The sequence below is a fragment of the Abramis brama genome, assembly GCF_963993115.1.
Source record: "Abramis brama genome assembly, chromosome: 19".
NCBI classification, from domain to species: Eukaryota; Metazoa; Chordata; class Actinopteri; order Cypriniformes; family Leuciscidae; genus Abramis; species Abramis brama.
In genome coordinates, this window is record NC_139981.1 from 29,753,245 (window position 1) to 29,778,315 (window position 25,071).

The following is a 25,071-nucleotide window of genomic DNA, read 5'->3' on the forward strand; positions in this document are numbered from 1 at the left end:
GCGTAACACAAGATGAACCTCATTGGTTCTTGAAGAAGCTCAAACGTGCTGCGTAACACAAGAATAAACCTCACTGGGTTTTGCTGAAGCTCAAATGTGCTGCGTAACACAAGATGAACCTCACTGGTTCTTGCGGAAGCTCAAACGTGCTGCGTAACACGAGAATGAACCTCATTGGTTCTTGAAGAAGCTCAAAACTGCAGTGTAACACAAGAATAAACCTCATTGGTTTTTGCTCAAGCTCAAATGTGCTGCGTAACACAAGATGAACCTCACTGGTTCTTGCGGAAGCACCAAACGTGCTGTGTAACACGAGAATGAACCTCATTGGTTCTTACTGAAGCTCAAACATGCTGCGTAACACAAGAATGAACCTCATTGGTTCTTGCTGAAACTCAAAACGTGCTGCGTAACACGAGAATGAGCCTCATTGGTTCTTGCTGAAGCTCAAACGTGCTGCGTAACACGAGAATGAACCTCATTGGTTCTTGCTGAAACTCAAAACGTGCTGCGTAACACGAGAATGAACCTCATTGGTTCTTGCTGAAGCTCAAACGTGCTGCGTAACACGAGAATGAACCTCATTGGTTTTTGCTGAAGCTTAAACGTGCTGCGTAACACGAGAATGAACCTCATTGGTTCTTGCTGAAGCTCAAATGTGCTGCGCAACACGAGAATGAACCTCATTGGTTTTTGCTGAAACTTAAACGTGCTGCGTAACACGAGAATGAACCTCATTGGTTCTTGCTGAAACTCAAAACGTGCTGCGTAACACGAGAATGAGCCTCACTGGTTTTTGCTGAAGCTCAAACATGCTGCGTAACACAAGATGAACCTCACTGGTTCTTGAGAAGCTCAAATGTGCTGCGTAACACAAGATGAACCTCATTGGTTCTTGCTGAAGCTCAAACGTGCTGCGTAACACGAGAATGAGCCTCATTGGTTTTTGCTGAAGCTCAAACGTGCTGCGTAACACAAGATGAACCTCATTGGTTCTTGAGAAGCTCAAATGTGCTGCGTAACACAAGATGAACCTCATTGGTTCTTGAAGAAGCTCAAACGTGCTGCGTAACACAAGAATAAACCTCATTGGGTTTTGCTGAAGCTCAAATGTGCTGCGTAACACAAGATGAACCTCACTGGTTCTTGCGGAAGCTCAAACGTGCTGCGTAACACGAGAATGAACCTCATTGGTTCTTGAAGAAGCTCAAAACTGCAGTGTAACACAAGAATAAACCTCATTGGTTTTTGCTCAAGCTCAAATGTGCTGCGTAACACAAGATGAACCTCACTGGTTCTTGCGGAAGCACCAAACGTGCTGTGTAACACGAGAATGAACCTCATTGGTTTTTGCTCAAGCTCAAACATGCTGCGCAACACGAGAATGAGCCTCATTGGTTCTTGCTGAAGCTCAAACGTGCTGCGTAACATGAGAATGAACCTCATTGGTTCTTGCTGAAACTCAAAACGTGCTGCGTAACACGAGAATGAACCTCATTGGTTCTTGCTGAAGCTCAAACGTGCTGCGTAACACGAGAATGAACCTCATTGGTTTTTGCTGAAGCTTAAACGTGCTGCGTAACACGAGAATGAACCTCATTGGTTCTTGCTGAAGCTCAAACGTGCTGCGCAACACGAGAATGAACCTCATTGGTTTTTGCTGAAACTTAAACGTGCTGCGTAACACGAGAATGAACCTCATTGGTTCTTGCTGAAACTCAAAACGTGCTGCGTAACACGAGAATGAGCCTCATTGGTTTTTGCTGAAGCTCAAACGTGCTGCGTAACACAAGATGAACCTCACTGGTTCTTGCTGAAACTCAAATGTGCTGCGTAACACGAGAATGAACCTCATTGGTTCTTGCTGAAACTCAAAACGTGCTGCGTAACACGAGAATGAACCTCATTGGTTCTTGCTGAAGCTCAAACGTGCTGCGTAACACGATAATGAACCTCACTAGTTCTTGAGAAGCTCAAAAGTGCTGCGTAACACGAGAATGAACCTCATTGGTTTTTGCTGAAGCTTAAACGTGCTGCGTAACACGAGAATGAACCTCATTGGTTCTTGCTGAAGCTCAAACGTGCTGCGTAACACGAGAATGAACCTCATTGGTTTTTGATGAAGCTTAAACGTGCTGCGTAACACGAGAATGAACCTCATTGGTTCTTGCTGAAGCTCAAACGTGCTGCGTAACACGAGAATGAACCTCATTGGTTTTTGCTGAAGCTTAAACGTGCTGCGTAACACGAGAATGAGCCTCATTGGTTCTTGCTGAAGCTCAAACGTGCTGCGTAACACGAGAATGAACCTCATTGGTTTTTGCTGAAACTTAAACGTGCTGCGTAACACGAGAATGAGCCTCATTGGTTTTTGCTGAAGCTCAAACATGCTGCGTAACACAAGATGAACCTCACTGGTTCTTGCTGAAACTCAAAACGTGCTGCGTAACATGAGAATGAACCTCATTGGTTCTTGCTGAAACTCAAAACGTGCTGCGTAACACGAGAATGAACCTCATTGGTTCTTGCTGAAGCTCAAACGTGCTGTGTAACACGAGAATGAACCTCATTGGTTCGAGAAGCTCAAACGTGCTGCGTAACACGAGAATAAACCTCACTGGTTCTTGAGAAGCTCAAACGTGCTGCGTAACACGAGAATGAACCTCATTGGTTCTTGAGAAGCTCAAACGTGCTGCGTAACACGAGAATGAAACTCACTAGTTCTTGAGAAGCTCAAACGTGCTGCGTAACACGAGAATGAACCTCATTGGTTCTTGAGAAGCTCAAACGTGCTGCGTAACACGAGAATGAACCTCATTGGTTCGAGAAGCTCAAACGTGCTGCGTAACACGAGAATAAACCTCACTGGTTCTTGAGAAGCTCAAACGTGCTGCGTAACACGAGAATGAACCTCATTGGTTCTTGAGAAGCTCAAACGTGCTGCGTAACACGAGAATGAAACTCACTAGTTCTTGAGAAGCTCAAACGTGCTGCGTAACACGAGAATAAACCTCACTGGTTCTTGAGAAGCTCAAACGTGCTGCGTAACACGAGAATGAACCTCATTGGTTCTTGAGAAGCTCAAACGTGCTGCGTAACACGAAAATGAACCTCACTAGTTCTTGAGAAGCTCAAACGTGCTGCGTAACACGAGAATGAACCTCATTGGTTCTCGCACGTCAAGCAAACATGCTTGAGCTTCCATTTATCACAACTGATGTGTGAGTTGATCAATGTTTATGTGATGTTTTATTAACAAAGTTCAGGAGAAGCACGTTCAGATAATTAACCTAATTATCGTGCACTCTCAGAAAAAAAGGTACAAAAGCTGTCACTGTGGTGGTACCTTTTCAAAAGGTACACCTTTATACCTAAAGACTGCATATAAGTCCCTCAAAGGTACATACTGGTACCAAACGAGTACATATTAGTACCTAAATGGTACATATTAGAACCCTTTTGAAGGGTACTGTCCCAGTGACAGCTTTTGTACCTTTTTTTCAGAGAGTGTGGGAGGAGCTCATCCAGGTTGTATATATACAGCAGATTTACTGTTCTATGACAGTTTTCCAGCATCCCTCCACCACCCCATCTCCTCACTTACTAGTCCTATCCCAACCTGGGATGGGGGAGTACTCTGAGTTTGGGCCAAATTCCCCTCGGACAGCACGCCAAATACGCATATCCTTTACTCTATTTAATTATATGCAAGTGTGAACTCGTGAAATGTGAATAAAAGCCTCAATTCAATCTGTTCATCATATAAAGTGGTCGAGTCTCTTAAGAAAATTTGAACTAAACCGCTCAATTCATATGGATTAGTTTTACGAACTCTTTATGAACTTTTTGAAGCATCAAAGTGGTAGCTGTAGCGGTCAATGGAGGGACAGAAATCTCTCAGATTTCATCAAAAATATCTTCATTTGTGTTCCGAAGATGAATGAAAGTCTTACGGGTTTGTAACGACATCAGGGTGTGTAATTAATTAATTAATTAATTAAACTTTTTAGACAGACCTTCCTGAAGCCAGTGTAATTTTAGCTTAATATAAAAAAAAAAAAAACATTTGATAGTAAAATTCTAGGGTTACAACCACACTACCCATAATGCTGAAGAAAATCCAGTAATAAAAAAACTGGTTGTTTTGGTTTATGGTTTAGAAATAATGGCTAAAAAAATGGGTCCAGATGCGTGGTGCAGACGAGTGTTCTTTCAGATTTAGGAGACTGGATCACAGTGCTGGAGCTGTTAAATCTCAGTAAAGTAAGGTATCCTCCACAATTTAGCACTCAGAACAACATGCAACATGGGACATTGTGCCATGCAAAGTGTATTAAGCACTACATTTTGGTAGTGTACATTTTGGTAGTGTTTGCACCTGATTTTCATAAGTGAACGAAGAGCTTAAACATTGCAGACAGCACATGAAAATAAAAGGATGCTATCAGCTGTCATTATTCATTCTTAGTTAATATGACTTGTAGTTCCTTCAAATTATTTAGATATCTGATTACATCTCTATGCAATTATATCAGCAGACAGCAATAACCTTTTAAAAATGATGCCGCTGAAAGAGAATAGAAAAAAAGAGCTGTTCAAAGAGGCTGCTTTGGCCTCCCTCAAGGCACATAACGCCTGGTTCATTCACACAGAATATCCCACTGGCGTATGACTTTCATATCGGCCATCCATTAGCTTCCCGCCAAACTCACTGAGAAGATGAAAGGTCCTGGAGCAACACTAGATGTATAATACATGACCATTCAGACTGTATTACACTGAGCCTTCAACACACACACACACACACAATTCTGAATTTAAATTAATGATGTTACATTTTAATTGCTGTAAAAAGTGCAGTTTAAACATTTTCTTTAGGTGCACCTGGAGTCTATAGCAGAGAGAGAAAAAATCATAAAGGCGAGGCCAGGGCTAGTTGCCACACAAGATATATAAGGTTGATGCAAAAATGTAACTATTATTAGGAATGGTATGAATAATTTGAATGTTTTTGTGAACTCCAATATCATATTTTTGTCATTTCAGTTGAAAAAAAAAACTACATTCAGTCTACATTTAGACAAGAGTAATAAACTGTATAATGAAGGTAGGTTTTAACGGAAAGCTTTTCAGAATTGTTAGGTCAGGCTAAGTTGTCCATTGTATACGTTGGCATTTTATACAATTTATTAATTACATTATTCATTGGCCTTAACTGCTTTGATATTTTTGTACATTTTCTTTGCAAGTTAGCACATATAGTGTGACAAAATGCGCTGTCTGGTTACAAAAGGTGTGTTAAACATTTTTGTTTTAAATGATCCATTTTGGGGGGAATAACAATGAAATTTTTTTATATCTTTTTATACCCAAAAGAGTTTGTGTCTATAAATTAGAGTTGCACACTTCTAAATAAACTGAGAATCATGATTCTCCCATGATCCTGAATAGACAACTAAACAAAATAAGATGTAATTTAACAGTAGTTCTAACAAAATGTTAATTGCTGCAGTCTAATGAAAAATATTTAATTATTTCGTTTTTTTTTACAAATCGGTTTGAATTAATGATTCAATGACTCACTCATAAAGATTGATGAATCAAGGTTTTTTGAACAAATCTCTTCAATAAATGATTCAATGACAAATACATTTTTAACAGTTACTTGTCGCCACTTACTGGTGTAACAATGTTAAGTGATACAATCTTTATTTGAAGCGTCAAGTTACTTTCAATAGATGATTTAAGTATGAAGTTTGCTCCAAAATTATTTAATCTATAGATAACTGTAGACATCTGTGTTTATATCCGAACTATAAACTCTTATCCCATTACTTCTGTGATCATTTGAATTATTGTAAGACAGAAATAATGTTACTGTGTGGTTGATACAGAATGCTATTGAACCAATTCATTTTATTTTAATCCATTCACAAAATTGAAGAATAATTTAATGTGTCTAACATGTACTCATTAACAACCTACTCTGTATAGCATCTTTTAACACAGATATTTATATATTTATTCCGATATTTCTACTTAGTGCACAATAACATTTCGACAACATTTTGTTGTGATATTTTTACATGACAAAACATTCCAAAAAAATGTGAATCTGTTGACATGGATTGTAGAAGGATTGCAGTAAATTGATTATGGTGTAGGCTTAGATTTTGAGAACTAGGCTGAGAAAGGATTTTTATTTTTTCAGACACAGAATTAGAGAGCTGTGGGTGTTGAGTCGTGATGTATCGCATGAAAGAGAAAAACAGCAAAAGAGAGAGAGAGAGATGGGGCCATAAACTGCTTTTAAAGTCAGCATCAGATGAGAACACTGAACGTTTAAACACATAATGAACCTCGCAAAACCCATCAAGCACATGTTCAGGACATATTTCAGTCCAAAATCAATAGAAATTATGTTTTTTTCTTTAAGAAAATGAGGTCTGTTTGAGGAACATTAAAGTGCCTTTATTATGCTTTTCAGATATTACCTTTCTTGTGGTGTGTAATATACATGTTTGTGAATGTAAAAGGTCTACAGTTTCAAAGATCAAAGTGCAGATAAATGGAGTTTTTGTCTCCCAAAAGAAATCAATTCTGAACTGCCTAAAAAAAAAAGTAATCACTAATTCCAGTCTTACTTCCTGTCATGACTCCTGTCTTGTGTTTAAGGACTTTTAAGTCTTTTCTGTTCGTATTGTTTCTGTTTTTACTTCCTGTGTTTAGTTCCTGTTTGCTTTGTGCCTTGTTTGTTTCTGTAATTACCCTTGTTAGTCTCCATAACAACCATAGTTAGTTTCCATGACAATTAATCACGCGGAACTTGGCCCACCTCGGGGCTTCCAAGTCCGGTGGTCCCAAGTCTGAGGGATTCAGTGCATCCAAGTTCGGTGGTCACGAGTCCGGTGGTCCACGCACTTCCATGTATGGTGGTCCCAGGTCCAGTGGCCCAAGAGGTCCTACCGCCATCAGCTGTGTTTCCTGTAATGGCAGCCGCCATCTTGTGTATTTGAGCTGAATAGACTTCTACTGCTCCTCTCGAGGTGGCGGCGAACACTGAGGATCCTCTGAAAGAGGCGGCAACCGCAAATGATCCTCTCGAGGCAGCGGAGATGTTCCCTGAACTCTCTCTCTCTGCCTTGACACGACGAAGGAGGCCTTCTCTGAACCCTCTGTGCTTCCTGTTATGGCCATTTGTAACCTCTTTGTGCTCTCTGTTACAGTTCCGCCTGCTCCGCCATGGTGAGCATCTGATCTTCTGCTCCATCTGCTCCACCGTAGTGGTCTTGGTCTTCTGCTTCACCAGCTCCGCCGTGGTCAACACCAGGTATGCCTGCCCCGTCTTTGTGGTCTCCAGATCCGCCTGTTCTGCTGAGATGGTCTTCAGCCCCGTCAGCTCTGCCTTGCCGGCTTCGCCTTGGCTTTCTGATCCTCCTCAGTCTCCATTTCCACTACACTGGCTTGGCCCTCCATCCCTCCCACGTTCCGCTCCCAATCCCTCCCGTCTGAAATCCGCTCTGTCATGATTCCTGTCTTGTGTTCCCTTGTCTTGTGTTAAAGGACTTTTAAGTTGAAGTTTTTTTGTTCCTATTGTTCCAGTGTGGTGGAAATGTTTCTGTTCTCACTTCCTGTGTTTAGTAGCAACCCTGGTTAGTTTCCATGACAATTAATCAACTTCACCTGTCCTGTGTTAGCCCCTTGTTATCTTGTGTATTTAAACCCTGGTGTTTTCCCATGTTCTTGGTGTTGTTCTGGTGTTGTTCTTTCTGTTCTGTTTTTGCCTGCCTTTCCCAGTGTCTTGGTTTACTTTGTTTGGATTACTTGTGTTATTTTATTAATAAACCACTAATACTGCACTTGGATCCTACTCTTTTTTTTTTTATCTCTAGAGCACCCAGTGTTACACCTACGTAAGTTTGTAACAAACTTGCATATTGCCAGACAGGGGCGGAGCTAGACACTCAGTACAGTGGGGGCATTTTAAAATTAAAACCGTTAAAAAAAAGTAAAATATCTGATGAATGCATATGTAATAATGTAGCCTGCAGTACAACTGTATATATATTTTATTTATATATTTTTTAAGTGGTATGTTTATTGTTTTCAATAATTTGAAAATTAATTCGAGAATTAACTTGAATGTGCAGCAATTTGTACAAACAGAGGCTATGTAGGCCTACTATATTTTTTGTAGCCATTAAATAAGAGCATTTAGTTTCATATTTGTTCAAATATTATAATGTTATTTTTTCCATCTATGTTGATTATGAAAAGTGAACACCATGATAGGATGCATCGGGAGACATGGAATCGGTCAGACATGATTTTGTTAATGGGTCAGACATGATTAAACTTAAGTTTTGTAGAAAGCCTTTATTTAAAGTGAATTTCGTTTTGTATAAATTGTATCTTAATTTTAATACATTTTTCATCAACCAATTGCCTGGATTTAATTTTTTTTTTTTAAGCAAATATAGCAGACAATATAAATCATGACATGGAGGCGCCGGCGCCGCGGTCACTTGCATTGCACGTGAACAGGAGCGCATCTCATCATTAATTAACCGAAAACTCAGACATGAGAAATATAGCCTATCTAAAGAAAGCTTTAAATGTCTTTAAACGAAACAATTCAAAATGAAAAGAAATAGGCTACTCTCTGATTATGTAATCCAAGATGTGCATTTCTCTCTTGGCTATAGGCGCGTTCACTATGGAAATGGTGATCGTCAACTTCATCTTTGCAGCAGACACGGATAGAAAAGACTAGTTTATTAATAAAAATCAATGCACGTGTGTCACCGGATTTACAAATGCACATCGTGCTTGTTGCACGCACACTCGGCACACATATTATGTCGAAATAACGAGATATTGTGTTGAAATAACATTATTAATAATAATAAATCTTTAATAATATTTGATTGAATGCCGAATGTTGTGCTTGTTCAATTTAATAAAATTAATACTTTAATCGTGATCATTAAAATAATTGAATATTGAATATTAAGTGGCCAATTTTTGCTCATTTATTAAAAGTATTTATATATAATATATCTAGCACCCCCTCAACACATGTTAAAAAATTATCTGGCGCCGCCCCTGGTTATAACGGCCCACGTACTAAAAATGGTTGGGTCTAAATCGGGCTCGGGCTCATAATTACAGTTAATGTGTCGGCAATATGTTACTTTGCCAGGGCCCCGTGCAATGTGTCACTTGGCGAGGGCCCCATTCCTGTCCAGTGACGCAAGATCGGCGGCGTTTGAGGGGCCCCTAATTGGCACGGGGCCCTGGGGCAGCCGCACCCATGCACCCACGCTATCTCCACCACAGTTGCCAGATTTTGGTCTTCATTGGCTGCCTGTGAACAATGTGAACAACAACTTTGACCCTCAAACACAGCAGTTATAACTGAGGCCTGGAAGAGTTTAGTTCGTGTTGTCGACATGTTGAGTGGACACCATTTTCTGCTGCGAAAACAAATCCACTATGCATGCATTTAAAAAAGATGAGGCTGGAATTGATACGGTAAAATCGATGCCATTGTTACTGTTCGTTTCACTGTGTATCAAGTGCTGAGGAAGATCCGGAGCTGAAATTCATTTCATTTCCAACACGCACTGGAAGCGGTAGACCAATCACAACAGACAATCAAGAGCAGAGTAGGCTTGTGGAAGGGAAGGGTTTAGAGAGACTAAATACTTGATCAAACTGTTCCAGACATTATGAGAAATTAAGTGATGCTGCAATGTATATTATGAGGAAATTTAAGTAACCTTGGATGCATGTAGACCTATTGTAAACAGGGCACTTTAAGATATTTTAACATCGTGACATTATTGTTGTGGGAAGAAAATGCAAAAACATAATGATTGTAATTGTACAATATTTATACATCATTTATAGTATTAGTTATACCGTTTTTTAATACTGTCATGTTTAAGAATATTCTTAAAAATAATGTCAAAAAGCAGGAAAAAAATAGGCTTAATTTTCTCTTTCTTTTTTCCTTTTCATTTTGGGGTGAAATGTTTTTCACCCATAAACAAAGGGAGATGAACACTACACATATCCATAATTTTCCTGTTTTGAATTAATGCTTTGAAATAAGCATTTAATAAGAAGGGGAATGCGTGAAAATACTGCAATTACCACTTCTCGGTACGTTTCCCACCAGAGGCGAATGACCTCTCCCTCTCTCAGCACACTTTCTGTAAGCAATCTCTCTCCTCTCAAGAGCATTGCGGTAAGCTATAAATACATCTGACACTGCAGCATACTATATTCACCTTTATGAAACAATGTGGCAAACCCGGGGAATTCTCCATCTTCTGCCCTGCAGCATACATCAGACTACATAAATGGATATTTGTTTTCAAATGTTCAAAGTGTAACACATAACGACTGGCTTTACCCTGCAGTGTGCGCTGTGAGTTTTAGCTGCTAAACAGAGTGCCCTAAGTCTTTGTTTCCAAAGCACAGGAGCATCCAGCATAATATGGGACAAGTATGGTGAACGTATCAATAAAACTGTAATCTGAAGGATTGATAATAAATATAAAATTATTATTATCATTATTATATAAATTCATTGCAATAAAAAAATGAAGTACAACAAATGCAAATGTTCTGAGTGTGAACTGCATTCTCACAGGAAGAAAAGTGCACAAAAAGCAATATTACCTGGCTTACAACTTCTCAAAAAAAGTTGGACAATAAAATCATAATTTAATACCATTGCAAAACGACTGAAAAGACCTGTTCCACACCAAGAAGGATAACTATAAAGATAACTATAACAAAATGACTCCACATATTAGCATCTAAGCAATAAAATATTAGCATCCACACCTGTTTATTCTAAGCACACACTGCAATTTTGTTATCTGCCGCATCCTCGAGCTCTTTAAGGTCAGGTGGATTCTGATTGGCTGTCAATGTTTTTATCGTTCATCAGCTGGAGAAACAAAAAATTCATAAAAAGGGCTTTCAACAATATCATTTCTGTGTGCCGTTATCGTTATAGTTGTGGTGTGGACTATTCTTTTAAATTTAGAACGATTTTTAGAACTAGATCTTTATAGTTATCCTTAATTCAAATCCTCTTGTTGCTTTTGGAACCTTTTGGAACCTTTATTTTAAGAGTGAATAGATGGGCTTTTTATTATTATTAAGAAATGTAACAAATTCTTGGCATTTATGTTGGCATATTAGTTATTTGTTGAGAACTTCTTACCTCATGAGACAGGTAGAAAGCTGCAATTCCCAGGGGCCAGAAACAGCAGAGCATGGAGAAAACACTGAGGCCCAGGTGGTCCCTCGGAGGCATCAGGAGGAAATTGTCTTCACTCTCTGAGTCACTTGAGTACTCACTCTGCAGAAAACACACAAAACACTGAATGAATCAGATGACAGAGAGGCTTTTCATCAAACTCTCTCCATTTCACATCTCTGTCCTTTTCAGGGAAAAATAAGACCAAAAAAGTGGAGTAATAATGCTAACAAGGCTATAGGAGGTCTAAGATAGGCAAGGGCCCACTAACAATATAGTAACACATTTTGCATGTGGAGGACTTTTATAACATAAGGTTAAAATCGACCCTACTACTTGCTTAATGTACCTGTTCTTTTTGTACACAGTTCAACGGTACATTATCCCAAATAAAAAGTGGCTTATTTTTCAAATAATTCGTCTCAATAAAACAGAAGTTCATTGAACGGATTCATGAAAAACTCTTCATAACTGCTTCTTCTAATTTTGTATTTTCAAAAACATTTCTAAAGAATTGTTTTAAAGATAGGCTAAAACTTGAATTTGAATTCCTGAAAAGAATTAGGCCTGGGTATTATAACAAATTTCATAATTTGATTTTGGATCACAAGCTTGTGATTCAATTAAATTCTGATCTCGATTCAATTTTATTCAATATCGATTTGGATACGGTAGGCTACATTTAAAATTTTCTCAAAAAAGGGGGCACGTACTGGACACAGCAATGCTAAGGCCTTGTCTACAGGCAGGGCTTGCAAGTTCACCACTTGATCCCTAAAAGGGGAAGTGGGAACTTTGGGCACTTAGGGTAAGGGTCCAACCTGCTGACACCTCTAATGCCGAGTTCACACTGAACGATTTTAGGCCCGATTTTCACTCGCCGACAGGTTTTGGGAGATAGCCGACAAATGCCCAAAATCATAGGCAAATCGGTGCTCGTTCATGTGAGTGACAATCACGCAGTGTGAATTATCAAAGACGCGATCTGAGAGAATCCCCAACGAGTCGCCGTCGCCCGTGAGATATTTGGCATGCTAAATATCTGGACTTGTCTGCGATTCAAAATCCTGCTGTGTGAATGTGTTCTGACTGAAAACTACATTGGCGATGACCTACAGCCAATGAGAGGGCAAGAAACAGGGCAGCGGGGTGTTCGGGGAGGAGTTATAGACCAGAATATCAGAATTTTAATAGATATATTTACAATTATATCAAACAGAAACAAAGCACAAACATTTGCTTGACCAGCAGCAACAGCAGCACATTGCAAAATTATTTATTTACCCCCAACTCTCTTTGCAGAACACACAATCCTTGCTCCCCTCGTCTCCCCAACCATTTCCTCCTGCATAATCTGTTTTGTTTTTTTTCTCCTTTTTGCTGCAAATCAGGGCACAGACAATTTGGATCGCAATCTTCTTGCAGGCTATCATTTTTAATAACAATTTCAGTCTCGCGCGAGAACTCCAGTCTCATGCACGCGTGATCTTGCGTTATTTCCTTATGACTTCTCGTGTGTGTTCGGTTGTGAAACGTAGTTTGTGGACCAGACAGAAGTTGTCAGCGATTCTTTCTCTTGTAAAGTCATGCAGTGTGAAACCTCCTGTCGCCGATCCATCGTGCAGTGTGCACAAATTGTGCCTTGTCCCTGAGAAAGGAGGTTCTTCCTTAGAGGGATCCGCCAGGGAGGGAATGTTTTAAGAACATGAGCTCCAAGAACCAAGTCCGGCTGGACCAATACGGTGCAAACAACAGGACTTCTTCTTTGTCCTCCCTGACCTCGTACCCATACCCTTGTACCATAGACCCAGGGGCCAGCTGTGTGCCAGTGCATCTATGATAAGGGGGGCCTTGTACAAGAAATACTACAAAGGGTATTGGGAGGATTCCTTGGAAGTGAACAGATCAACCTGTGCCGAATTGACTCCAGGTCAGCTGGATAGCTTAGGAGTGGAAAGTCCACTGTCCTTGGAGCAATACTTGCCGTGACATCCGGTCTGCTGCACGATTGAGCTCGCCTGGGAGGTGAGTGGACCACAGTAACTTTAGTCTGACTCCAGAGGAGAGGGCGGGCAATTTGCAACACGCGACGTGAGCGTAAACCGCACTGGCGCTTTATGTACGTAACCGTCGTCGTGTTGACCATCCGATCAGCAGCTGAAACCTCAGCAGGGACAGCAACACTTCCAGCAACTCGAGGCAATTGATATGCCAGTGCAGTCGAGGTTCTGTCCAGATCGTCAAGAATCATGTTGTTTTCAAAATAAGCCATGCTAAAATACAATACTCGGAAAAAACATTGATTCTAAGAGCTCACTTAACATCCCCACGCCCTCCGCGCTGCTGAGCGTTTAGATGCATTTAGATAACAGCAAAACTGATGTGAGAAAACAATTAAGAAAGCATCTGATCATTGCGATGTGGATATGTTTGCACAAGCTCTGCAATTCAGCACTCCAGTCACGTCACGTTTGTGCTCAGTGACCCATTTTTGTGTTGATTTTGATGTTTGATTTTGATGTTCCAACCACGGCCCATTATAAGATTTCTAGCAGAGGCAGTCAGGTTTTGATTTTTTATCTGTTGGTATTTGCTAGAATCCATAATACCATGTATCTGAACAAGAAGTCCAGGACCTCCAGCAGAAAAATAGGCCCACAACATATAAGATCCAGCAGTATATTTAACCGTAGGCATGGGGTACTTTTTATCCCTGTTTGCACCAAACACATCTGGTGGGTTTTCTGCCAAAAAGTCATTTTTTTGTTTCATCTGACCATAGAATCCGGCCCCTTTTGAAGATCCAGTAATGTCTGACAACTGAATATGCTGGAGTTTATTTTTGGAGGAGCGAGGAGGATTTTTCTTGAAACCCTCCCAAACAACATGTGGTTGTGTAAGGGTTGTTTGATAAAAAAATTTAGGCTTTCTAACCCCAAGACTCAAGTAATCTCTGCAATTCTCCATCTGTGATCCTTGGAGAGTCTTTGGCCACTCAAACTTTCTTCCTTGATTAAAAAAATCAAGGGGTGCCAATAATTGTGGCCGACGTGTTTTGGAGAAAAACATTTATTTCATAATGTGATTTCCTCCCCACTTTCAATTCTTTTACTTCAATGAAAGGTTAGATTTGTGCGAATTTTTTGAATGAAAGATCAAAAGGACAAATAATGCAGATTTATTTTTTTACAGCCATTTTTGATCATATTTACCAGGGGTGCCATTAATTCTGTCCACCACTGTATATATATATATATATTATATTATGGGTATTGTTAGGAATTTCACAATTCGATTCGATTTCGATTCTTGAGGCTTCGATTCGATTCGATTCGATATTGATTTATTAGCTTCGATATCGATTCAATAATAAGTAAATACACAAGTAATTAAGTACCTGAGTATATTTTTAAATAATGTGTGCAGTATTACCAATGTTTAAGAACAAATTGACCCCAGTATGTTTCCTGTCATGGTTTATTTAGCAGAACAAACTGTACAATATTGTACATGTGTTGAATACAAAACACAACTGTAACAAACAGGTGCTTTATTAACACCTCTAAAGTGCATGCAACTGTAAGTAGTAGAAAGTATATTTCTTTCTTCCTATACATCCAAGTTATAAAATAAATGTAAACAGAAGCACAAAATGTGCATACTCATAAAAAAAATTGCAACCATAGATATTATAACATTACAAAGTGCTATTTTGTCAACACAATAAATAACACTGCCAATTAAAAGTTCCTATTTTTGCCCTTCGAAATATTATAATAGTTAAAAGACATGGCTACAAGTGAGACTGTGTATCGTGATTCTGTACTATTCTGCTAGTTGAAAATGTATTATGCAGTAACTTAATATTACTCTGAGAGAGTGTGTGTGGTGATTTATGTGCATACATGTCAGAGCGGCATCGCTTGTCAAGTTCGTAGAGAGCTCATTCAGAAAAGCAAAAAAGCACAAAACACTGCAGAGATGGCAAGTTCAGCAGCTAAAATTTGCTGAGGTGAAGTGACGGCTAGTAACAGCAGACAAATGGCTAGCATTGACATCAGCGGGAATCCATCTGTCACTCAAGTGGCCACACCCTTAATTATGCAGAACTTTAAATATTAATCAACTAAACGGATAAGTTATAAAAAAATTCACCCTCCTCACAGTTGTTATGAAGGGCAAAATTAGCTGTATAGACCAAAGCCACATAGAGATCCAGGCTGTAAACATGTTTTTTTCTGCTGTAAAGTTGGTAATTTTAACATGGGGGAGATACAGATTTGACTAACTTGGCAGCCAGCCTCAAGCGGCCAGTCAATGAATTGCAGTTTAACTCACTTCCGTGTTGGTTTCAAGAGAGAGACGGGGAGGTTGCCGCTTGCTTGTACAACGCTGAACGCTCTCACTAGAGTGTTGCCCACAGCGCCGCCACTGGCCGGCGGGCTGAATCGATTCATAGGATTTGATGAATCGATATTGAATTGAGAAACAAATAATTGCAATGCATTGATGAATCGATATTTTTACCCAGCCCTAATATATATATATATATATATATATATATATATTGTGACGAGCGTCCTCGGAGGGATCAGCGTCGCCCTGGCAACCAACGCAAAACACCTGCATGTCCTCACCACCGCAGCCATATAAGCAGCACATGCTGAGCAGACAGACAGACTCTGGTCTCGAGCCGAATGAAACGCTGGTCTAACCTTTCTCTCGTCTCTCCCCAGAAAGCAGCGAGTGACCGACAGCCCACCACTTTGGAGCACGTTTGGACACCCACTTTCGACTGGATTCAGCACCGAAGAGCACTTTGAGCACCAGCCACCACGTACCACGTATCGGCTTACCTCCTTTCACCAGTTTTAGTTTAATGTAAATAAATCCACCCTCCGGGGCCTTGTGTTCACGAAGCCTACCTTGTCGAGTGATTCTTCACCCCGTGACAGTGGTGGAGAATGCGGGCAGATTTGTGAAGAATCACCGGCAAGTTCACCGCCCCAGCCCCTAATTTTTTTCTTGTTTGTGCGCCACAGTGTTGCGGAAAGCGGCGCGCTCGTCCCCGCGATGGAGGAAGTATTACAGCGCCTTGCGGAAGTGAGCATTCGCCAGCAACAAATAGTGGAACATCTCGCCACTCGCCAGGGCAGGACGGAGGAAGAACTCGCCGCCGTCCGTACCTCCGCCGCCCAACGCGTTCCGCTACCTGATCCTCACGCCCAAGCAACCCGCCTGCTGCCGAAGATGACTGCTGATGACGATGTGGAAGCCTTCCTGCAGGTCTTTGAAAACACCGCCCAACGTGAGGCATGGCCCGAGGACAATTGGGCACGTGCGCTGGCACCCCTCCTCACCGGAGAAGCCCAACGGGCTTATTTCTCGCTTCCCCTTGCGATCGCCGAAGACTATATCGAAGTCAAGCGGGAAATTTTGGCGAGGCTCGACCTCTCAGCCGTCTGCGCCGCCCAGCAGTTCCACGAATGGGAGTTCAAGCCCCGGGTGCCAGCCCGTGCCCAGGCAGCCGAGCTCAGCCGCATCGCTCATCACTGGCTATTGGATGGGAACCCCACCGCAGTACAGGTAGCGGAACGAGTGGTGGTCGATCGCCTCCTCCGCGCTCTACCCCGCGCTCATCGGCAAGCGGTTGGGATGAGGAACCCTACCAACACCCTGGAACTCGTGGAGGCGATCAAGCTGGCGGATGCCGTCCATCACCACGAGGCCGGGGACCGACCGCAGCCATTCCCCCGGAGAGTCGTCCAGGAGCGACGCCCGCTCGAAGGCACCCCGCGACCGGTCAGCAGGCCGACGGTTCCCCCGCCGCGAGATGAGCCCATGCCCAGCACTGAACCACCGTCACCCCCACGAGCGTGGCTGGCAGGTTCCATCGTCCACCAGCATATACCATCGGGAGCCCCCGAAACAGATGTGACGGTGGAGGGGAAACGTTTCCGGGCCCTGCTGGACTCAGGCAGTGCGGTCACCCTCATCCAGTCGCGATTGTGCGCCCCCCGAAGTGGCCAGAAAAACTTCCTACCGATTACCTGCGTGCATGGAGACACTCGCCAAGCACCGGCCCGTAGAGTCACCATCTCGTCACCCCAAGGCACCTGGCCGGTGGAGGCTGGCCTGGTGAAGGACCTGCCGGTGGCCGTATTGCTTGGGAGGGATTGGCCCGGCTTCGACAGACTGCTCACCGCCGCTACTCAGCCTGCCAGCCCAGAGGGGAACCGTCGAAGACGGAGACGGCTTCGTGGACCCCGCCGCCGACCGGCCCTGCTCGCCTCCGACAGTGGGAGAGAAGGTGAGTCCCCCTCCCAGACTACTAATCTGTTTTATGATGTTTACCAACAGGCTATTAGAGGGGGCTCTTTCGCCAAGGAACAGCGGGAGGACGATCGGCTCAAGCACTGTTGGGCTCAGGTGCGAGTTGTCGACGGAAAGGACGTCCTCCCACGGCCCCATCCTCTCCCACATTTTGTCGTTGAGAATGGCCTGCTGTACTGTGTCGCCCAGCGGAGGGGAGAGGAGAAGAGGTTACTGGTTGTACTCCGAGCCAAGACCGAAACCATCCTGGAGCTGGCACATTCCCATCCCATGGCAGGTCACCTCGGGGCAGCCAACACCACCCAGCGCATCCGCGACCGCTTCCACTGGCCGGGCCTGGAGGCCGAAGTGAAGTGGTTCTGCCAAGCCTGCCCGACCTGTCAGGCCACGTCGCCCAGGACCCCTCCCCCCAGCCCGCTCATCCCGCTGCCTATTATCGAGGGGCCCTTCGAGCTGATTGGAATGGACATAGTGGGGCCGTTGCCAAAGTCTGCCCGCGGACACGAGCACATCCTGGTAATCGTCGACTACGCCACCCGGTACCCAGAAGCAGTCCCCCTGCGTAAGGCCACCGCGAAGTCCATCACCCAGGAGCTGTTTCTGCTGGCCAGCCGAGTCGGCCTCCCCTCGGAGATCCTGACTGACCAGGGAACCCCGTTCATGTCCCGGCTGATGGCGGACCTCTGCAGGCTGTTGCGGGTGAAGCAGTTGAGGACCACAGTCTATCACCCTCAGACGGACGGACTCGTGGAGAGATTCAACCAAACCCTCAAGCAAATGCTTAGATGTGTGGCGGCGGAGGATAAGCGGGATTGGGACCTCATGATTCCCTACGTGCTCTTTGGGATCCGCAAAGTCCCTCAGGCCTCAACTGGCTTCACCCCCTTTGAGCTCCTGTTCGGCCGTCAACCACGTGGGCTCCTTGACGTGGCCAGGGAAGCTTGGGAGCAGCAGCCTGCCCCTCATCGCACCATCATTGAACACGTTCGACAGATGAGGGAACGGATCGATCGAGTGATGCCATTGGTCCGGGAACACCTCAGCAAGGCCCAGCAAGCACAGCAACGCCACTACAACCGCGCGGCCCAACCACGGGAGTTCCAGCCCGGAGACCGCGTCATGGTCCTGGTCCCCAGCTCCGCCTGCAAGTTCTTGGCCTCCTGGCAAGGGCCATATTCGGACCAAGTGGCTGCCTTGAGTCTCACCGAACTCGTAGTTGTTGACATCAACCCCCATCTCTCGGCTGCCCAGAAGACAGAGCTGCAGCACCTGGTCAGTCAGTTCCAGGATGTGTTCTCTTCCCAGCCCGGGCAGACCAACGTGCTCCAGCACGACATCAGGACACCCCCAGGAGTAATCGTCAGACAACGGCCCTACCGTGTCCCGGAAGCTCGCCGGCAGGCTATTGAGGAAGAGATCCAACAAATGCTAAAGTTGGGGGTAATTGAACCATCCCGGAGTCCGTGGTCCAGCCCCATTGTGATGGTCCCAAAGCCGGGTGGCACCCTCCGCTTTTGTAATGACTTCCGCCGCCTGAACGAAGTCTCCGAATTCGACGGGTACCCCATGCCTCGGGTCGACGAGCTGCTGGACCGCCTGGGAAGGGCCGGTACATCAGCACCCTAGACCTCACCAAGGGCTATTGGCAGGTACCACTCTCCGAAGCTGCTTAACCGAAGACTGCCTTCTCGTCCCCCAGTGGCCACTGGCAGTACCGGACCCTTCCCTTCGGCTTGCACGGGGCCCCCGCGATGTTCCAGAGAATGATGGACATCATCCTACGGCCCCACCAGGCGTACGCAGCCGCCTACCTGGATGACGTGGTGATCCACTCCGAGGCATGGGAGGAACATCTGGATCGTCTGCGGAGGGTTCTCTCGGAGCTCCGGCGGGCTGGACTTACCGCCAACCCCTGCAAATGCCACCTAGCCCTCTCCGAGGCCAAGAAACTGGGCTTCCAAGTCGGCCGAGGCTTCATACAGCCGCAGGAAAAGAAAGTAGAGGCCATCCACTCTGCCCCAAGGCCCCGGACGAAGACCCAGGTACGAGCCTTCTTGGGGTTGGCGGGTTATTACCGATGTTTTATCCCCAACTTCTCCTCTTTAGCCGCCCCCCCTGACAGACCTGACCAGGAAGGGGCAGCCGGAGAAAGTATGCTGGACCCCATCGGCAGAAGAGGCCTTCGCCCAGATCAAAGCAGCGCTCACGTCCTCGTCTGTACTCCGCGCTCCAGACTTTAGCTGCCCCTTCCTGCTGCAGACGGATGCCTCCAACACAGGATTGGGAGCAGTCCTGTCCCAAATCCAGGAAGGTGAGGAGCATCCGATCATTTACATCAGCAGGAAGCTGTCCCCGGACGAAAGGAAGTACGCCGCCGTGGAGAAGAAAGCCCTGGCCATCAAGTGGGCAGTCCTGGAGCTCCGGTACTACCTCCTAGGCCGCAAGTTCACCCTGGTCACCGACCACACGCCCCTACAGTGGATGGCCTGCGCCAAGGACACCAACGCCAGGGTGACTCGCTGGTTCCTAGCGCTCCAGGACTTCCACTTTGAGGTGCGCCATCGGGCCGGGGCCGCCAACGCGAACGCCGATGGCCTCTCACGGATCTGGACAGCTTATGCAGGTCTGTCAGGGGTCATTCCCCACCCTCCCCTGACTTCACCCCTACTGTCTCCGTTTGTTCACAGGACCAGAACGACGCTTGGGGGGGGGAATGTGACGAGCGTCCTCGGAGGAATCAGCGTCGCCCTGGCAACCAACGCAAAACACCTGCATGTCCTCACCGCCGGCTGATCGGTCACAGCTGCTCCCAATCAGCCCACAGCCATATAAGCAGCACATGCTGAGCAGACAGACAGACTCTGGTCTCGAGCCGAATGAAACGCTGGTCTAACCTTTCTCTCGTCTCTCCCCAGAAAGCAGCGAGTGACCGACAGCCCACCACTTTGGAGCACGTTTGGACACCCACTTTCGACTGGATTCAGCACCGAAGAGCACTTTGAGCACCAGCCACCACGTACCACGTATCGGCTTACCTCCTTTCACCAGTTTTAGTTTAATGTAAATAAATCCACCCTCCGGGGCCTTGTGTTCACGAAGCCTACCTTGTCGAGTGATTCTTCACCCCGTGACAATATATATATATACATACATATATATATATATATATAAATATATATATATATATATATATATATATATTCCAAATTTATCCTGCAAATGCAGATTCTATTGTTTGGATTAAATAATAGTTTGTTTGTTTTTGCTCAGGTTTTATGCATATGGTGGTGTGTACTTTATGAGTTTTTTTATTATTATTATTATTATTATTATATCTACTTCCTAAAAAAAAAAAGAAATATCACAATATATCGCCTTTCTTACAGAATTGCAAAATATCTCAATATATCGTATCATAATCCCTGTATCGTGATACGTATCGTATCACCAGATTCTTTGTGATACACAGCCCTAATAGAAACTCAAGGCCACAACACTGGATGACATGTTCTTGGGTTTGTATTAATCACAGCTTGAATGTGTCAATGGTGTGTAGATGGATGTTTCCTTTTTCACCTTATTTACTACACACAAGGGCATAAACAGCTTGCACAACCTGGTTCTCTTGGGACCAATTTGCACCAAAATGCCCTCTGCATATGTTAACAGATACGGGGCAGAGTGAACTGCCCTCACACAGTCTCAAGGAAGATGGGTGGAGACTACATCAGCCAAACTACACAAGTAGTAAAGACAATAGTACACAATAGTAAAGACTTGATCACTTGATAAAGAAAGAAAAAAAGCTGTGCAGGGTTAAATAATTTATAGTAAGCAATGCAATGTTCCACAAAAAAAATTGTCAATTTAGATTCATGGTGATTCGTTTTGATTTTGATGACTTTGAGGGATCTCTGTAGCCTGGCAATCCAGACCTACATCAAGATGTTAGGTCTGGCAACTCACCATAGACACGCTCACTCCGAGGGGCGGGATAAACGGATGTCTTTCAAATTCCCTCTGCACGCAATAGGACAGCGCTTCAACCAACCAGAGCGTTTTCCCAACAGCGGAGCTAGTTGATAGATTCAACTTTTGCCATATCTGGCCGGCAAAACGACGAACACATCTTCCTTTTTTTAAGAATAACTTAAGTGCTGTTCATTGCTCTTTTCTCAAAGAAAAACTTAACTCCAAGTCGCGGACAAAGCCGATTCGAAAGACTGTTCTCCAGCAGCAGACGTCATTCTTTGTTTTCAAGTCGCAGCCAGGTAACCGTCGCAACTCTGTTGTCATATGTTAAGCCCGCCCCGCCTACTTTATAAGCGACGTGATTGGCCTGACCCAATTTAGGTTTTTGCAGCTCGAAAGTCTATGGAGAGTTGCTAGACTGCCCTGGCTGTAAAATACATTTTGCTGCCGCTAGGGTGCGTCTAGATTTCTAGGCTAGGATCTCTGTGGTTTTCTGCCAAAATAGGTGGTTTACCGTTTGAAAAAAATAAACATTAAGACAGCCATAAATAAAAGCACTGTAATTTTACTGTTGCACTTTAAAATTATTATTATTATTATAGTAATATCGATATATAATCACAAATAATCACATTGACATATAATCACCTACAAACAAGCATAGCAAACCCAGAGCTTCTTTATATATAACAATTTTGAATAAACACTGATTACGCTGGAGTGCCCTTGACCTCCTCCCTAAGCCACTGCCACCACTTTATGAACTACATTTCCCATAACCCATTGCCTGGACTCATGTTCTGATTACTACCACCTGTTTATCATGATCTCATTTATGTTTGCCTATAAACCTGAGGGTTGTTCCATAAAACAAGATTAGAATACAAGCCAGGCTTATTTTGGTTAGTCAGACTTATTGTCGGTGGATTCTGTTTCATAAAGCAAACTTAAAATAGTTCAAACTCAGTTACCCTGGCAACTTATGCTGGGAAACTAGCCTGGTCCAGGGCAGGCTAACTGTCAGGCTAAGCCTCAGCTGTTACACAGATCCTCTAACACTGACCGACAAGAACACAATGATATTACCACTGACACTCTCTCATACCATTATTGGACTTTATTAACCATTATTAGTCCAAAAATACACAGTATACAGAAAATCAACTTAAATAAGGCTACAATGATAAATTAGACAATAAAGACCTATATATATATATATATATATATATATATATAGGCCTAAATACAATATATATACTACAGGTTTTCGTTTTTTACTGGCTGAATGTTTTGTGCCCAAGATTTAATTAGATTGTTTTAAAGATTTATGAATACATTTCTCTCTGGTTTTGTTTGGCAGCTGTAGTACATGTTTATGATTATTAGAAGAACATTAGAACACAATCTAAAAAAAAGATTTTTAAAGCAGAAGTTAAAATCACAAAATTAAAAATAAATAATTACAAAAGCACAGTATAAATTTTAACTGGTAAGATGAATCTGACCTTAGTAATTGACAGTATATTAACCTACATTTGATTTACCCCATTACAATAGTTCCTTTACAGTTATTGCTATCATAAAAATACACTTATAGGTTTAAAATTCTAAATAAGGCACATCTAATGTCCAAATAACAAATATTTTTGCATATATATATATATATATATATATATATATAAAAATGTACTTTATTGTGTCTTTCAATTCAAACACATTTAACACAATTATACAAATTGACAGTTCATCAATACATCATATTTTCCCCCTATAAATATTCCTTATTTTTCCTTCTACTTTTTTTCTTTTGTGATAATACCCACCAACACATAGCCTAAAAAACACATGATTAGAACAATAACCAAAAAGTACATAGTTAGACACTTTTACATATGATTTAAGGGGTAAAAGACAATAAACAATAAATAAATATGAATAAAAATTTAACATTCACATATTTATATCAAACAATTATAATGACACATAATTCCTAATAGTTATTCAAGTAATATTATTTGAATATCAAATATTCAATATTAAATAAGTAAATAAATAAAATAACTAGAAATAAAAGGGAGGGAGGGTTATATAAAAATGTAGTTAATGTAGGCTAATATATATTCCTTTATTTTATGGAATATTCTTTGATTTTAGAGTTGCACATATCTTTTCAAAATGTATACATTTGCTCTTAATTTCATGTTATCCTCTCCATAATGTACTTTAGAAATTAAATCTACTCATTTAAAACTGGGGATTCTTGCTTTCTCCAAAAAATGATTGCATTAAAAGCTGTAATTCTCAGCATTCTAAATAAGTATACATCATCTTTATTAAGTAGCATAGGTCCTATACCCAAAACTATATTTTGTATCTTTATATATTTAGTTTCTTAAAAAAAATCTTCCCTGAATTAGGCTACTTCTGTTCACTGAAGTACTTCTGTTCGCTAGAAGTTCATTGCAACTTATCCAACATCCTAAAGATAAATTATTATAATTAGAAGATATTTCTAGTGTTATAAAATATTGCATGTTAATTTTCCAAGCAAAATGTATATTTTAGTCAGAATTATTGCGCTCCTATTTGGCGCGCATTCGCGCAGTAGCGCTCGTTCATTATGAAGATTAGCAGCAAAATGGATACATTTGCATGACTTTCTAACATTTACAGATGGAGAATATAACTGTAAAATGTAAGTTTTGCACTGAGGGAAAAAAAAACATGTCACAAAGGCATAAAATAGCACAAAATACACGCTGTTTGATGGTGGATCGATTTGATCCATGATCGACCTCTAGGGCTGCTTCAGAAACGCGTGCACACGCAATTATCTAGACTTGATAAACCTGGATCAAATTAGTGAGATTACGTGAACTTCAATTACCTTTTATGGAACCACTTTAGCCCCAACTTATTTGATAGGCTCATTCAAGTCCGGTTTTGGAGTTTAATTCCCGCTTTTCTAAGCGTCTTTTATGGAACAACCCTCTGGTGTATTCATTCATTTTTTGCAGATGAATGCAATGTATGTTCTGAGCCCTTATATCCTGGTTTCCCGCATTGTAGTTTTGATCGTCTGACTGTTGTCCTGGATTTCCCTGTTTGCCTTTGTTTTCTGCCCTGAGGGTTGTTCCATAAAAGACGCTTAGAAAAGCGGGGATTAAACTCCAAAACCGGACTTGAATGAGCCTAACAAATAAGTTGGGGCTAAAGTGGTTCCATAAAAGGTAATTGAAGTTCACCCAATCTCACTAATTTGATCCAGGTTTATCAAGTCTAGATAATTGCGTGTGCACGCGTTTCTGAAGCAGCCCTAGAGGTAGATCGTGGATCAAATCGATCCACCATCAAACAGCGTATATTTTTGTGCTGTTTTATGTGTTTGTGACATGTTTTTTCCCCTCAGTGCAAAACTTACATTTTACAGTTATATTCTCCATCTGTAAATGTTAGAAAGTCATGCAAATGTATCCATTTTGCTGCTA

At 42.6% G+C, this 25,071-nt stretch overlaps 1 protein-coding gene across 1 annotated transcript in view; it reads right to left on the minus strand.

Annotated features, from left to right (window-relative positions):
* syndig1 (synapse differentiation inducing 1) overlaps positions 1 to 25,071 on the minus strand; it is a 65,264-nt gene that overhangs the window by 24,608 nt on the left and 15,585 nt on the right. The window contains exon 3 of the mRNA XM_084092257.1: positions 11,243 to 11,380. Coding sequence (XP_083948383.1) covers positions 11,243 to 11,380 — 138 coding nt within the window. The remainder of the gene's footprint in view (positions 1 to 11,242; positions 11,381 to 25,071) is intronic.